Genomic DNA, 17,790 nt, shown 5'->3' on the forward strand with positions numbered 1-17,790 from the left:
AAAAAAAAAAAAAGAAGAAGAAAAAGCCCTATTAGGATTAAGTTTTATTAAACTTAATAAAGACTGAACTGGGTAAATATCAAACATTTACAACACTGAATCTAAAACCAGCTTCCAATTTTCTAATTTCTACATTTTCCCCTATTTCATTTCTTCCTCTATATTTAATTCTTTCCTTATTTTGTATTTACTTTTCTATCTGAATGCCTGGCTTTAATAATTGTTTCCAGTCATTTTTGTAAGAGCTACTCTGAAGGTTTTAAATTTTCTTATGCTTATCTCTGCCCTCATCCAACATAGTTACGACGGAGTACTTCCAATGTTACTCACTTTGGACTCACACACAATTGCAGATTTTGTTTCTTCTACAGCACAACAGCTACTTGAGAGCAAGTTTTGTTTTGCTTTTTTCAATTTCCCAAAGGGATGGCTATACTTCTGCTCTCACTGTCTTATTGTTAATTGTTTGTGTGGCTGCCCTGTAGACAGAATGCTACTTGTGTAGTTCCTGCTTTTGTGCCTCATTTATAGATGAAAGTTATGAATAGCATTGTCTTTTTTTTAAAAGATTTTATTTATTTATGCATATAGAACTGCGGTACAGGCCAGAGAGGTGCAGGGGCAGTGAGAGAATTCACCAGAGACAGAGTGGGGAGCAGAATAGGCCAACTGACGAGGTACACTGCTGAGGGGAGCAGCGGGTGGGTCAGGAGAGGTCTGCCACGCCATGTGGATGGCCGCCGGGGCAGGGCTCGAACTCATGCTAAAGTGGCTTTGGCTTCTTAGTGCTGTGCTTTAACCCACTGTTGACATAAGGAGGGCCCAGCATTTTGTCTTTTTAACAGAATTTATTCCATTCACACTTTTTGTCACTGATATGTTTAGACTCATTCTGACTACCTACTCAGTGTGAGGCATCAATACCAGATCTCTGCACTTAGTCACTCTGTCAAAACAAAATGAGATTTCCTTAAACTAACAGTTCATTAAGTACTTTTAATACAAAGTTATGAGCTTAGATATTGATTTTAAATTTTCATTGAAAATGTACAAATAGAAACTATTATCCTGTTTGTTGCTGAGTTACCGAGTACAGTAAGATATACTGGCACAAAACAATATTTTATTTTGCACCAGGTTCAGGTAGGTGAGAAATTCAAGCCCGGCCTACCACAGAAGTCTGCCTTTGCTTCACTTTGACTGGAACTCACATATCTGAGTCTGGATCAGCTGGTGGCTGCTTCTACCCCATGTCTGGAACCTGGGGGTTCAGCAAGTATTTCCAAGCACTGCTCCTGCCTTCCCATGGTTTGGTCTCCTCCCAATGGATGACTGAATTCCAAGCAGGAATATCCAGAGCAAACATTCAAAGAGAACCAGACAGAAGCTGTATGACCTAGTCCTGGGAGTCCTTGAATCTACTACCTCAGTCATGACTTGACTCAGATCCAAGGAAAGAAAACATGGACCTCACTTATCCATGTAAAAGGCAGGTCAGGCCCTCGCTGGTGGTGTAACAGGGTTAAAGCACAGCATTATGAAGCTGACCACAGCTGCTTCAGCACAAGTTCAATCTCTGACCAGGGAGGTGACCCACATGGTGCACCAGACCTCCCCTGTCTCGCTCCCTGCCCCCCTCAGCTGTGTACTTCATCATCTGCATGTTCTGCTCCCCACTCTGTCTCTGATGAATCCTCTCCCCAACGCCGTACAATTGTTAGAAAGCAACCCAATTCACATTGGTTTGCCTGTTGCCTGTTTGTGGGTTCTCACCTGTGTGCTTAAGATTCAAGTGCACTGCAGACACACACAGAAAGGTCAAGTTTATTTAAAAAGGGAAAATAAAGGAACAACCCAGGGAAAGAGAGATACAAGTTAACTAATGCATCCTACCAGTTCCGCTGACCTGGAACCCCAGCAGCACACTGAAAGCTGATCAAGAGCCAAATGACCAGCTGCCAACCACGAGGCCAGGAGAGAGAGACCCTCAGCCCCACATGTCCAGTTTTATATCCAAAAGCCTAAAAATGGCTGCTTAACTCTGCTGCCCTCGGGTCCTTTTAGTCCTCCCTTTGGTGTTGCTGGGATTTGTAGTTTCAGTGTCTGGAGTGGGGAGTGGAGTCCACAAAACTTGTATCTGTAGAGTTTGTTCAGGACAGTGTTTCCCACTAACACCTCTGGCCTGTACTCCAGTTCTGTATGCATAAGTAAATAAATCTTTTTAAAACAAAAAGAAAAGGAAGGCATGGCAATCAATTTTGAGACCAAATCTTAAAGCCACGAGAGGTCCCCTGGTAAATAAGGCTACAGATAGGTGTCGAGCAACTACTGTAAACAAGAAGGCTGGAAAGACGTATCAAAACCATGATGTGAGCTTAAAGAACCTAGAAATGAGCACTCAGATGCATGAATTACATTAGAAAAGAAGAACTAGTAACAAGCACTCACATCAAATTTCTTTTAACTCTGAAGAATACTAGAGAACACAGTACAATCTGTTGAAAGTACATAATTACTCAAGGTAGCTCCAAAGTTGATTCCCAGAAAAATGAAGAGGGGCCCCAGGAGGTAAGGTCTGAGCAACAGGACGAGAAGATGCTCCTGGAACATCTGTACATCACCTAGAGCAAACCAGACCAGCAAAGACAACTGGAGTCATTTCAAGAGACACTCTAAATAAAACCCACTGGCTGAAAATGGGACAACTTGAGCATCAAACACGATATTGACTGACATTAACCAAATGGCCTCAAGTACATGAAACTAAAAAAGAAATGAAGCAGTGATCTTTGCAAGATGCCAGAAACCACCTATTATTTTTCAAAAACAGCTAACGAAAAGGGCAAAAACATTTAATCTGCCTTTTTTCTATGTATGTACTTGAAGAGTATGCTAATAGTTGAGGGAGGGAATATTCTCTTCACAGAAATATTTCACCTTTCAAGCAGGGCATAACAGAAATAGAAGTGTCATTTTGCAACTTGAATGATCCAAACAAGTAAATGAAGGTTCAATCAATGGTTCATAACATCACAAAAAAATAGCTTAAATCTTTCCTTTTTTTTTTTTGTTCTAAAAGGCATTAGTAGAAAACTTTGCAAAATCTGAATAAGTTTACTGAGCACCATCATAATAAAGTTAGATAAGATAATGACCTTGTTTTTAGAATATATTATGAGGAGAAATCTGTCTACAACTTTCAAATGATTCAAAAATACTAACAATATGTACATTGATAAAATAATGGAACAAACACAATAAAATACATTTGGGAATCTGGGTACTTTACATATGAGATATGTCCTTTACATATGAGAATTTTTGGTAACTTTTTTTAGTTTTTCAGTTAATACTAGAATGATTGCAAAACAGATTTTAAAAAGTAGCCAATAATCCAATATTACCTATGAAAAATTCTTGTACTCACATCCTATTCCCTAAAAATAGATAGACCTGGATTCATTATAATGAATATAAATAGATCATTTATTGGGAATTATTTAGTCACAGAACATGGTAAGGGATACAACAGAAATACAAGAAACAAAATCTGAATCAAAGAAAACTCTACAGGAAAAACAAACTGGTGTCTCAAGCAAAATATCGATAGAAAAAAAATTATTGATGCACTATTTACAGGTTAAAAGATTCGAGGATAGCTATACAAGAAGTTTATATGAATTTCATAACAGCATTACTCATGATAGCCAAGATAAAGAAAGTACCCAAAGTCCATCAAATGATGAATGGATAAACAAAATGTGATACTCCCTATCCTGTGGACTAACACTCAGCTATAAAAAAGGATGAAGGAACTCAAGTTCTAACATGGAAAAAACTTAAAAACATGATAAGGTAAAAAGAGCCAGATACAAAAACACAGTGTGTGATTCCATTTATACAAAATGTCCAGAACAGGCAACTGTAGAGAAACACAAAGCACAGTGGTTGCTAGGGGCTAAGAAAAGGGGGCTTAAAAAGTAGCCAATAATCCAATATTACCTATGAAAAATTCTTGTGCTCACATCCTATTCCCTTAAAATAGATACACCTGAATTCAGATCATTTATAATGGGGATTACTTAGTCCCCATTTAGTCCCCAGAGTAACTGGTTTCTTTTCTGCCGGAGTGATCAAAATATTCTGAAATTAGATAATGGTGGTGTTTATGCAGCTCTGTCAGTGTATGAAAAACCACTTAACTATGCATCTTGAAAGAGACTTTGGCTCCCTTGGTGGTCTATGGGTTAAAGTCTCATCTCTACCATATCAGCAGAAGCAGCCTGTGTTCCATCACAGCCAGGGAGCTGACCCACATGACACAGCAGACCTCTCCTATCTTGCCTGCTGCTCCCCTCAGCAGTGTACTTCATTGATCAGCCTATTCTGCTCCCTGCTCTGTCTCTGGTGAACCCTCTCACCACCACCCCACACCTATACCCCAGCTCTTGTATGCATAAATAAACAACAATATTCTTAAATATATCTTTTAAAAGAAGAAATATATAGTAGATATGTGAAAACGAGACATTCAATGATACCAGTGTTAGAAGAATCATAAATGGTCAGCCATGTAGGTCACAGTTTGACCAAGAACAAGATGTTAACATAATGGTTACCAATCCCCCCAGAATAACTTACTGAATACAAAGGGATACTGCCTTAACCAAGTCATCAAACCCAACATCACTAATAGTGGGACAAACCCACTTACCTGCCTCCTCATTCACACACTAAGAAGGATCAACATCACTCTTATCGTAGCCCTATCAAAAACTTGGTAACCTGAATAGAACCATGTATAAACATGAGACACACACACAAACTGAGTCAGTTTACAAAATGACTGGCCTGCTTTTATCAACAATGTCACAGTCAGGAAAACACAAAGACTGAGAGACTGGTTGCACACAAAGAAGACATAACAATAAAGTGCAATGTGTGAGCCTGACTTCTGGTTTAAGGAAAAAATATGTCATTATAAAAAACAGGGGGGGGACATGAAATCTGAATAAGGACTGAAGGAGATAATAGTATTGCGCAAATAGTACATTTTCGGACTTCTTTATTATATACGGTGATCATATTCAAAAATTCCCTTCTGTTTAAGAAAAACACACATAAAGATAATGTTGTCAACTTCCCCTTGGTGCAGAACTTCAGCCTGAAACATTTAGTAGTTGTTGCCTCTAAAGACAACAGTCACCACACAGGGCAGGAATTTTGAGCTCCATGGTCCAGAGACCCCCACCACCACCACCCACCAACTCCAGATTGTGACTAAAGGGCGGAGTCCCTTGCTGGTACAGGCTGTGTTAGCTCCCCAGCTCTACCAAGTTAGGAATCCCAGATACAGTGTTTCACCATCCCCTGTGGATGGGTAAAATATGGTGGGGACCCACAGCTCATAAGCTGTACTGTTACTAGAACAAAAAAAGACAAAAAGATGACCATGCTGGGACGAGATAATAAAGATGGTTGGGGCCCTCCCTAGTGGCGCAGAAGGCTAAAGCACAGCACTAAGGAGCTAAAGCCACTTCAGCAAGAGTTCGATCCCTGCCCCAGGTGTGATCCACATGGCGTAGCAGACCTCTCCTGACCCACCTGCTGTTCCCCTCAGCAGTGTACTTTGTCAATCTGCCTGTTCTGCTCCCCACTCTGTCTCTGGTGAATCCTCTCACCACCTCTGACCTATACCCCAGTTCTGTATGCATAAATTTAAAAAATAAAAAATAAAGATGCTTGGATAAGAAAAAGCACATGCTCCAAGTGCATAATACCCCTCCAGTGAAGGCAAATCTAAAAGCAGTTCAACATCTGATAAAAATCCAGCCCTGCAATTTGCCACAAGGACTTCCAGGGGAGAACATGCTAGCTTGAGCTCAGAAGCACAGGGATTATGAGTGGTGTGGCCCCTAAGCTTTCAGGGCTACAGGGCAATTAAGTCTTAATAAAAGCAGATTAAAACACGCAAATCATTTTTATTTAACAATGGTGAAAAAACATTTTCATTAAAATATCTTAAATAGGGCCCTCTCTGGTTGCACAATGGGTTCAAGCACCGCACTATGAAGCTAGCTGCAGCCACTTCAGCATGAGCTTGATTCTTGGCCAGGGAAGTGACCCACATGGCGTTGCAGGCCTCTCCTAACCAGCCCACTGCTCCCTCAGCCATGTTTTTCAGTACATCTACTTATTCTGCTCCCCACTATCTCTCGTGAATCTTCTCACCCTCCCTCCCCCCCCACACGTCTGACTTGTACCCCAGTTCTTGTATGCCTAAATAAATCTTTACATATGTATATGTAACTGTGTGTGTGTGTGTGTGTATACCTTAAATATAAAAAAGTAAGAGGATAAAATCAACAGTAAATGTTCATGCTAACTCTGGTAAAGGGCACATGGGAGTTCTTTGTATATTCTTGGCACTTTCTGTAAATGTGAATGAAGCCTTATCTTTTAGAAATACATATTGAAATATTCACAGACAAAAATGTTAAGATTTCTTATCTTTGGTTCTCAGATTACCTTTGGGTGCAGCAAAACAAATCCTTTGCTGAAACAGAGTTCCTATATTTTACTGGGCAAAATAAGAGTCCTTAAACAGGTTTTGTGTAATTGGTGTACATTTTTCAAGTAATGTCCTATAAAAAGGACTGGGGCTGATTGTTAAGGCAATAAGAATTTATTTAATTACTTTGGGTCTGAGTTTGTGGTGAATGGAGAAGGTACTTTGCTCAAAGTGGGAAAAAAAAAAAAAGAATTGTTAACACTACTGTGATGAGTTTCAAAATAATGGTGCAGTGAGTAGGTCTAGAAGAAACACAATTGGGCATGTACTGACGATTGTTAAAGCAGAATAATGGAAAACTCAGGTGTATCATGCTACTCTTTGTCCTTTTGTATCTGTGAAGTTGTCCATAATAAAATGTTTTCAAAGAGCCTGTAAGAGAGTTTTTTCAATGTAGAAACTAAGAATGAAGAAAATTATGTGGCACCCACAACCAGGACTCCAGGAAATCTTTCTAATATAGAAAACTCTCCACTTAATCAATCTTAAATTCTCTTCATTCAGCAGCAAACAACTTGATTTCTTCTCTCCACCTTAAGATTCCAACTGTGCTGTACCTACAGTTACAGTTATCTTTGAGAGTAAAATCAATAAGTAATGAATGAAAACAGGTAAACATAGATCAAGATAATCACTCAAAGATAGTCTACAAATCACTGAGGAGACAGAAAAGCCAGCAGCCATTGTGAAGCCCCCACTATGAGTTGCTCCTTAAGGCATTTATTTAATCCTTACATGAAGAATGGAGTTGGGTAAATCTCAGCTTCAATTATGAAGCTATGGACAGCCCCTGCAGCATGAGTCCCATTCCCCCACCAGGGACTGACCCACATGGCACAGCAGATCTCTTCTGTCTCTCCCACTGCTCCCCTCAGCAGCGTATCTCAGTAGATCTGCCTGTTTCTGCTCCCCATTCTGTCTCTCAGCCTCGTACATCTGGCCTATACCCCAACTCTTGTAGGCATGAGTAAAATAAATATTTAAAAAGAAAAAAAAAGACTGGTGGGCCCTCCCTGGTGGTACAAGAGATTAAGGCATTGCAGTGCAAAGCTAGCCACAGCCACTTCAGTACAAGTTTGATCCACAGCCAGGAAGGTGACCCACATGGCACAGCAGACCTCTCTGGTCTCACCCACTGCTCCCCTCAGCAGTGTACTTTTCTGTCAATCTGTCTGTTCTGCTCCCCACTCTGTCTTTGGTGAATCTTCTCTCTGCCCCTGCACCTGTGGCCTGTATCCCTGTTCTGTATGCATAAATAAATAAACCTTCTTTAAAAACAAAAAGACTGGAGTAAATTTGTATGTGTGGTAAAAAATATGTGACATAAAATGGTGATTTTTTTTTCAATCTCATTTTAAAAATGAGGAAAACAAAGATGAGTGAGAAGACATTTTCCCAAGGAATGTATAAGTAGCAAACCAGAATCTGAACTAAGTCTTTCTCTAAAATGTGTGATTACCACCATATAATCTGATTATAAATTTCTTAAAATCTGGTTTTCATGAGTCAATACCAAGAGGCTGATCAATTTTAAAAAACCCGATTTTCTGCATATAAAAGCCTAAAGTAGCACCAACATGCAGGCATGCTGTAAACTTCCCCAATCAGCAACCCCTTAACAATCTTCACACCTCACTACCTTTGTAGCAACAACTTTGGAAGCTAAATTAACTCCAAAAGTATATGAATATAAATGAGATGCTTTATCTTTCCTAAGCTTAAAATAGTAGATAGTAAATAAAATGCAAATAATTTTGCTTACACTTGAATAACAATGAATTCATAGATTTTGGTTATAGCTAAAATAACTATTATGTGCGTCATTTGAAAAAGCAGTATTTTGGTCTCACACACAAGGAACAAATATGAATGCCCCAAATCTATCAATATGTAATCTATAAATATTACAGAACACATATAATGAATACCTTCTATACAAAAATAGAAAAATACTGAACGCAACTATAAACTACAGGAGAAAATACAGAATGAATTCGATTTATTAGACAATCCATCGTCTGGTTAAATGGCAACACAATAGGGAAATAAGTCTCAAGAAGACAAGAAGACACAGAACAAACCTGCACAGCCTCTTTTATCCCATTACCAAAATCATCAGGATGTCCAAACCAATGTTACAAATCCCTGTTTCAAACTTTAAAAAAAAAAGCTACACACACATATCTATGGGCTTACTGTTACATATTTTGCAGAACAGAAGGCTCTAAAACAAGGTACTGAAATTCAACATATGCCTTTTTAAATTTTAAATCACTTTTTAATTGTGTTTGTCATTTAAAAAAAAAGTCAAGGTGGCTAAAATATGTGAAAGTTACAGATTGGGGAAAAATTTAAACTATGAGACAAAGACATTTAAATTTTTTGTAATTAAAAAAAGAAACTACAGGCCTTCCCTGGTGGCACAACAGGTTAGGGCTCAGCACTGCAAGCAAGCTGCAGCGGCTGCAATGAGAGTTCAATCCCCAGCGCTGGAGGTGACCCATAGGGTGCAGCAAACCTCTCCTGTCTTGCCTGCTGCTCCTCTCTTCCTCAATCTGCCTGTTTGGCTCCCCACTGTCCTCAATCTGCCTGTTTGGCTCCCCACTGTCTCTGGTGACTCCTCTCACCACCCCTGCACATCTGGCCTGTGCCCCAATCTGCATGCATAAGTAAATGAATCTTTAAAAAAGAAACTACAAAAAAGTGCTGGGAGTTGCTATCTACAGGAATTCTACATATCTAAATATTACTGTGCACTCTTTATCTTGCAAACTTTTTCTTTCCTACTCACCCAATATTACAAATACCAAAAATATTTTAAATGCAAATATTAGCCAGTCAATTTTAGAGGGAAAAAGTCCTTCAAAAAAATACCAGTGAGGTATAAATTTCCTCATATCAGTACCTTCAAGTTACCCTTAAAATGGGAGATGACCAAACACTGCCCTCTCTGACCAATTAATAACTACATAATGCAGACTAAAATGATGCATACTAATAACCAAACACCACTCAAAATTTTACTGTCAACTAAACTAAGAGGAAGACAAATGAGAAAAAACAAAGCTAGAACTAACAAAAAGTATTTTCCTCCTGTAATAGCAAACAAACTTTTTTTGTTAATCCAAGAAAAAGACAATTAACTTACTAGCATGCTTGTCTGCAAGCATTATAAGCGTGTTGGAAATATCCCGTCGTCTGTAAAAGCACACTACTTTTGCTTCCACGTTGCCAGTTGCAGTCTAAGAAATAAGAAAAATAAGTCATCTGTAACTGATTTTAAAGAGTTTGTAATACAAAGCTAGACACAGCCCAATTATAAGTACCTGCATTTACACTGTGCCCCAACAACTATAGGGTAATCACAGAGCTGAAAAATTCAAATAAAAATGAGCAACATTTGTTAAGGTTCCAAGTGAAACTGAAATGTCAAACATAGAATAACACACTGGTATTAATTAAACCAAAGTGATGAGACCACTTTAATGACTAAAGCCAGACAGAGTTAAATCTAATTTGCCTTAAGAAACTAATTCCAAAATTTTTTTTAAGCCACACCATAATTTATTTAAGACAGTTAAACAGAGCTGCTCTAAACCTACTCCAAGAAGCACAGGCTGAAAGTAAAGCCAGTCAAGTTATCACCTAGACACCCGTGTGGCTCAGCGGCGGGGAGCTTTGGAGGCGTGAGGCAGGTCTTATAGGCTAGAAAGGACCAGAGGACTTGGCAAAGCATCCTTTAGCCCAGGGGAGTCTACGAATCCATAAAAGTGAATATTCTTAGTAGCATTCAATCTACCTTCACATATGAAAAGTATTAAAAACCTTGAGTTATGAACAATGAAGCTCTGATTTCTTTTTTACTCCAGTCTAGAATATGATCAATAGTCAGTTAGCTTGTAATTTACTGCACCTGGGGTTCTGGCTCCTATTCGCTATACTTTCTGAATTCTGAAAGCTTTCAAGGTCAATCATTCATTATAAAGTTTCTTTAAAAATACAAAGATTGCAATAAAATGTTATTGTCATTTGCCATTTCAAACAAATTTGAGAACAAAATTTCAGAATTTCTCTGGACTTACAGATACATATATTCAATCATAAAGAAAGCAGAATATATATGTGCTGGGGTAAATTTGTCAATTTTATGAAGTTCAGCAGCAATATTTTAGAATGAAAAGCAGTCTTGAAGAAATATTACCCCTTAAAATTGAAATCATATTAAATCCTAGCCAAAGTACTTCTATATTTCACAAAACTGTGATCAAATACATCTTCCAGAAGCAATGATCCAGCAATCTGGTAAATGAACAGGCCAATATATTTCCATGTAAATAAAATATATCAATGACTTCAACTATAAGCTCTTTATCACTTTATGACAAAAGCATGTTAAAAATTCAAAGCCAAGTTACAAAGCAGATTTTTTTCTGCCTTGTGAGTTCCTCCAACAGGAATACTCTAGAAAGCCAATTAAATTCTTTATTAAACTTGTTAGGGTGGAAGGGCATAATTCAAAATAAACACTCTCCTCTGGATCATGTACACACTTGGTCACTGGTTAGTTTACAACTGCAGTATTTCTCTTGCCTTCTACAACACACACACACTCCACAAATACCTCCTTTTCCAGCATTCCTCAAAATCTGATTTATTCAAATTACAGTCTAAGTTTACAACAGCTACTAAAGTGAAGAGATTAAGCATATTTAATTTGAGAGTTAATTTTCTATCTATTAAATCTAGTAGTAAAAAATAGAGGCTTTGTATATTCATAAGACTCACATTTTTTTTTTTTTAATTTTACAAATGTAGGCCCTCCCCGTTGGCACAAGAGTTAAAATCTCAGCACTATCAAGCTATAGCCAGCTAATGCCACAGTGGCCTGAGTCTGATCCCCGCCAGGAAGCTGATCCACATGGGGTAGGAGACCTCTCCTATCTTGCCCTATGCTCCCCTCAGCAGTGTATTTCAGTAGTTTGTCCACCTGTTCTGCTCCCCACTGTCTCTGGTGAATCCTCTGACCTCCACTCCAGTTCTTGAGTGTATAAATAAATAAAATAAATCATTTGTTAAATTGTATGAAAGTAGTTAGAGATAGTGGTTTGTTTTTTTTTTTTTAATCCATCACAAATAACTTGGGAAGCACTGCTTTAAAAATCTGAGTTAAATATTTGGTACACATAAAGTCTGGTTCTTATTTCAACTCATCAAATTCCTTTTGAGCCCTTCCTATGTACCAAGCACTCAGCTAAGCACAGGGGAAAAGAGTGGCCACCCTCAAACCTCCACTCCTGTGTGGATACCTGTTCCAAATTACCTCTCCAACCTTTCAAAGTCTAATTGCAATCATGTCCATCATCCGATTTCAAAGCTAAGACACTGATGTCAATTTTTCCTAGCCTGTTTTCCCTTCCTGCTACCTTTCTACCACCCCACCGCCACTCCAGACTTCGCTTCTCACTCAAGGAGGAAGAAACAAGCTGTTGGGGGAAGGGTAGGAAAGGTTTCTGGAGGAGGAACTGGGCAGAGGGTCCTTAGCTAGGAAAAAAAGCATGAGTACAACAGATAAAGACAAGAGCACCAAGTAAGTTTTAGCGTGGGCAAAAAACCCACAGGTGGGAAAAGTGAAGATGTGCATAAAGAACCCACAATAAACACTTCTTTCCGGTGTTCTTTTCTCCATTTAGGTTGCAGTCTCTTAAGTCCCTATTCTGACAAACATTTTTTATTAAAATATAAGGGACATTTCCTAAGTTCTAGACAACCTCATATTCACGGCTGTTTCTATCCTAGACTCAGACTGTATTTAAAGAAACATTTCCCAGGGCCTCCCTGGTGGCCCAAGGGGTTAAGTGGCACGCTATGAAGCTATCCATGGCCACTGCAGCACAAGTTCGATTTCCAGCCAGGGAGCTGACCCACATGGTCCAGCAGACCTCTCCTCTTTCTCTACTGTAGTGTGTTTCACACAATTTGCTTGTTCTGCCCCCCCAATTGTCTCTGGTGAATCCTTTCATCCCACCGCCATACAGCTAGCCTGTACCCCAGTTCTGTATGCATAAATAAATCTTTAAGAAAAAAGACACTTTCTACTTCAGACAGCTCATGGTTTAACCCAAACTAATGGACAAGTGGAAAGGGACTTTCCTTTCTCAATTTTTGTCTATTCCCAACAGATTCCAAATGGCAGGAGGGGGTCCTGATTTCCATATAGGGTTTTAAGGGAATCTGCTGAATTTATGTGCAAAATGTTGTACATACAAAATGGAGATTGAGGGAGTGGATGGTAGTCAGATGCTCAAATTAATGACTCCCTTTCCCATCAGAAAAATAGAGACCCTGAGCATTAAAATGAATCTCAGAGCAAATTAGCTTATAAAATAAGGAGAATGTGTACAATAAGGTATATAATATCTACATCAAAATAACACACCAACTTATCCATATGTATAACTTCCAAAACTTCCAGACTGCATGATTATGTGCACAACGCTGTCTCAATCTAGGTAGTAACTAAGTAAAATTTACCAAAAAGTTGTTTTCTACTTTAACCTATTCTTCCTTCAAAAGCACATCTTGACTATACCTGAGCAAAAATTAGAGGGAAAAAAAAAAATGGGAATAGAAGATAAACAATGTTGAACTGTGTTCACCAACTGATACTTTTGCCCCTAAAAATTCTCAAACTGTTAAGGAAAAAAATTTAGACAAGGAAATTTATTGCTACAATTAAGAAACAAAACAAAGAATACTGCAGACCAGCTTTCAAACAGAGCAAATAACATCAAGGCCCATTCTATAAATGTAAAGTTTCTACAAAAAATGACTGCATCGTATCCTAGGGATTTTATCTCATTCTATTTAAAAGATGGGTCACTGTCTCTTTTTCTCCTAGCTAATCAATCAGAATATATCAAACGTTCTTAAATTCATTGTTTGACTATTCCAAACATTTAACTTTCCCTACTTTGCCGCTGATGTTGCCAATTCATGGTGATGTTCTTTATCTAGATCACTCTTGTGGACTCTTCCCTCACTGTAATCAGACCTCAACTGTCATGTCTTACAGTCCTTTCCATTCCTGTCCAAAGGAAGAAACCTCTGTTCTTTTCTATGTCAAAGCTCATGCTTACTTCCTTCTTCAAAGTAAATACCATGTATGATTATTTTCTTTCTGCCTGCCCTTCTTTTCATAAAGAACACAAACACTGTGATGGCAGAAACCATATTGTTCATTATTTTATCTCCAAGCCTCACGGAGTCCCCGGTATATACAGTAAGTGCTCAATAAATACCTTTTAATTAATTATTGAAAATGAGGTGTTTTTTCCACATCCCTTCACAAACAAAAGCCCTAGGTATGTATTTAGACTTTAACAAGTCAAACTCATTTATTTACCAATACCCCATCTATTCAAACTGCCATGCGCTGAAATTGTAGACAATCTAGTTTCTTACAGTTCCTCATCCCCAACCTCCAAAGGACCAATATTACATTAATGACTCTTTGCTGAAAGCACACTGGTCAGAGAGAAAGAAAAGGGGGTGCTGGTTATGCTCTGAAAAGAAATGGTAATGTGATGATAAAGGCGTGTGAAATGATTCAGATTCAAGAGAGATGTGTTAACCCCATCATTAAACTACTATGTAAGTAGTACCTCACAAGAATCCATGATGAATCTACCTTAAAGGTTTAAGACTGTGAACGCCAAGAGACTCAAGCAGAAAGCATGCTTTCAGAGGTCCATTTATAAATTTAGCACAGCTACAATTTTCCTTTTATTTGTGGGATTACTTGGCTGATGTCTGTTTCCACTATTAGACCTATTTTTCTTTATCCTTGAATTCCGAAAAGTACGTATCTAAAAGTACTAGCGGGTAACAAGTTCTCAGAAATATTTGCAAAATGAGTGAACCAAAGTATTTTGTAAACAGTAAAGATAGGTCTAAGTATTAATATCAGATATTTGAGAAATCTGTTAATTCAACAAATACTTACTGAATGCCTTAACTACATACCAATCACTGTTCTAAAACATTTAGGATGCAACAGTGAATAGAAAAAAATCACTACATATATAGAGCTCGCATTCCAGTTTGGGAAAACAGGCAATAAACACAGTAATTAAGTATTATTAAGTACAGGGCCCTCCCTGGTGGCGCAATGAATTAAAGCACAAGCACTGAAGCTATCTGCAGCTACTACAGCACGAGTTCGATCCCTGGCCAGGGAGATAGCCCACTCTCCCTATTTTGTCCACTGCTCCCCTCAGCAGTGTATTTCAGTGGATCTGCCTGTTCTGCTCCCCACTGTCTCTGGTAAATCCTCTCACCTCCTGCACCTCTGGCCTGTACCCCCTTTCTGTATGCATTAATTAATAAATCTTTTTAAAAAGTGTCATCAAGTATGATGTGGAAGAAAAAGTAAGTGGAGGGTGAGGGGCAAGCTGGACTAGTTAACTAGTCTGAAGGAGGGTGCATATGAGAAAGTGAAGCATCCATCGTGCTTGCACTCAAAATGACCAAAACCAACAGCAGCCAAGGAATATATCTCATAGGGAATCACTGCCCAATTAATATTCTAAATAAACTGATGTAGATAACATTTAGAGATACTTTACTTTAAAACATAAAAGAGAAGCCCCAACAGTTACACCCCCATAGACTGATCTAGGCCATTTTCTTCCTTTGATGATGGTATCAAGTACAACAGGATTTTTCCTGCATGCATGGTCTCTGGGATCTGCCCAGAAACAAACCTAGATCTCAAAGCCTTTTTAAGCCTGAAATTTCAGTCACAGGACAGTCCTGGCTTTTTGAGACTAACCCTAAAGAATTTAATGCCATGAGCGCTCATAAGCTACACAAATAACCCTCAGATCAGTTTGGAGGAAACCAAAGCATCACCAGAAACCTATGGTCCGTGTAGTTTATGACTATTTTCAAGCTCCTCCTTCATAAAAGCTCACCTTTTGCAAAAGCCACTGTACTTCTGATGTCCAATTCCTGGACACCGGGAATCAGGAACAAACCTTAATATAAAAGTTTTATTTACTTGGGCCCAAAGGGCAAAGTCACTTTATATTATGCCAAAAGTGTATTCTACCTGGTTAGCCTACTCCAGAATTTTACAAATTCCCTTCAATGCTGTTTTCCTTAGCTGATTATGCCTAAAGCTGGAAGAGGACAAAAACTTAGTTCACTAAAAAAGAAATACAAATTATGACTCTAAATATTGAAAAGGACTGATTCACAGCAGAAGTGGTCAGTTTTACGAGTTTCTAAGCAATTTGAAGAAATGTACAGATATTAAGTCCACAAAAATATTTAGTAACAGAGGTAATTGACAACAATTAAAAAAAAAAATTTCAGAATCCTGTATAAATAACTCTTAAATCTGAAAACTCTACTTTCAAAGAGTCTGGAACCGAAAGTAAAATCAACTCTTAAGTCCTTTACCTAATTACCTTTCAAAAGAAAAATATCTTTTAACATTAAAATCAAGAATACTCAATGTATATACCTTGTTGAGCTCTTCTATCCTCCTGATTAGGTATGGGTTGCTGGAGGAATTCTCAAAGTAGACATAATCTGTAATTAAAGGAAGTAAAGAGCTTAATCTTTTCAACAGAACGTTCACATTTGTCAATTTATGACTTTCTATATTAGGCACTTCACATTCAAAATGAAGCATGTAATTCACTCACTGGTAAAAGCTTAGTAATGCAACCTTAATATATCCTCATGTGCCTACTATTCACAGACCCTTATTTTCCTGGCATTTGCATTTCATTTCATGTTTTACCAGCTTCTACTAGACTTTTGTCCCACACATGTCATTTTTTTAATAATAAACAAGACACAACTCTTCTCATTCCTTTACAGTCAAGACTGACTAAGCACGCGTCTTTCATGCTGTGACTGCTTCCACATCATTTCCCTCCAATTTGCCCTGAAGTAGGTTTCTCACATAAAACTATTAACCTAAGACAAATTCTGAGCATCTTGAAAGCATTAGCAGCCCAAAGTTCATCCAATCACAAACTTAAAAAAAAAAAAAAAAATCAGGTGAGCAGAGCAGGTAACAGGAGCACTTTGACTAACTTTCCCTCAGCTGTATCTAGGAAGAGGAGGTGGGAGAAAAGGTGCCACGGGGCCCCTCTCTGAGGGCCAGCTCGCTGGAGGTGCCCTCAGAACCTTTTTTATACTCTTTTTACCAAATTTAATCCTGATCCACTTAGTGTCGTGTTTTAAAGACCCCACCCGCAGATTTTCAACAAAAAAGGATAAAAAATTTTCAAATGCGGCTTTTCCTCTCATCTAATAGATTCACTGGAAACTTCCCACTGTGTGTTTAATTGAGAGGCAGAGCCCCATTTTTATTGTCTATCTCCGCAGCTCCCCTGTCTCTCTCCAGCGAAGTGGCCTCATTTAGCCAGGCCATTCCCACCACCATCCATCAGGAGCTCAGCTAATGAGCAGAGAGGGAAGAGCAAGTCTCACACACAAACACGCCACTTATCTGAATTATTATTTTAGCAGGAAAGAGGGAGGGCGTCGTGAGTAGGGAGAAAGTTTGTTTGACCTTATTTCTCTCTTCTGCACAACACTGGGAAGGAGGCTGGCAGTGAGGGCTAACGTCCAGGCAGAGCTCAACTCCCCACCTCTGACCACGGGGTCCCGGCCCGATGAAGCCCCATTCTTGGGGGACAAGGCAAGAAACCGAAGGGGGAGTGGGAAAGGAGAGGTGCAGGGCCCTGTCCCCGCTAACAGGCCTGTCCAGCTGTGCTCGGGCTGGGCCCCCATCTCCCCCACCCCCACCACACCCTCTCGCTGAAGGGGAGGAGTAGAGGTGGGTGCCTGTCCCCACATTTCCAACCCCCACAACCTGGAAGCCACGAGAGCGAAGACCACCCCACCAGGGGGCTCGACGGCCCCTGCCCCTAAGGGGGTTTCATGGAAGGGGGCGACTGATAATTTACACCCAAGTAAAGGCCTGGCCCTAAAAACCTGGGTGCGGTGAAGGTGGGCCCCGGCCCCTTGCGGGCCACGGTGGGGGGAGGGGAGGGTGGCCGGGTGGGGAGTCCCGGGCCCCCCCGCGGGCCCGGCGCCCCCCCGCCCTCTGCGCTCTCAGCCCGGGCGCCCGGGGCTCCCAGCGGATAGGATGAACTCGCCCCGACCCCCCATTCCCGGAGCCCGCCCCCAGACGGGCCGGG

At 39.5% G+C, this 17,790-nt stretch overlaps 1 protein-coding gene across 1 annotated transcript in view; it reads right to left on the reverse strand.

Annotated features, from left to right (window-relative positions):
* The window catches only part of MTA3 (metastasis associated 1 family, member 3), a 95,231-nt gene extending 79,072 nt beyond the window's left edge, over positions 1 to 16,159 (reverse strand). Inside the window, exons 1-2 of the mRNA XM_012727494.1 lie at positions 16,098 to 16,159; positions 9,720 to 9,813 (exon numbers count right to left, since the gene is read on the reverse strand). Of these exons, the coding sequence (XP_012582948.1) occupies positions 9,720 to 9,741 (22 nt within the window). The 5' untranslated portion in view covers positions 9,742 to 9,813; positions 16,098 to 16,159. The remainder of the gene's footprint in view (positions 1 to 9,719; positions 9,814 to 16,097) is intronic.
* Positions 16,160 to 17,790: the final 1,631 nt, after the last annotated feature.

Source organism: Condylura cristata, unplaced genomic scaffold (genome assembly GCF_000260355.1).
Source record: "Condylura cristata isolate star-nosed mole 26May11 unplaced genomic scaffold, ConCri1.0 scaffold00020, whole genome shotgun sequence".
Taxonomy (NCBI): domain Eukaryota; kingdom Metazoa; phylum Chordata; class Mammalia; order Eulipotyphla; family Talpidae; genus Condylura; species Condylura cristata.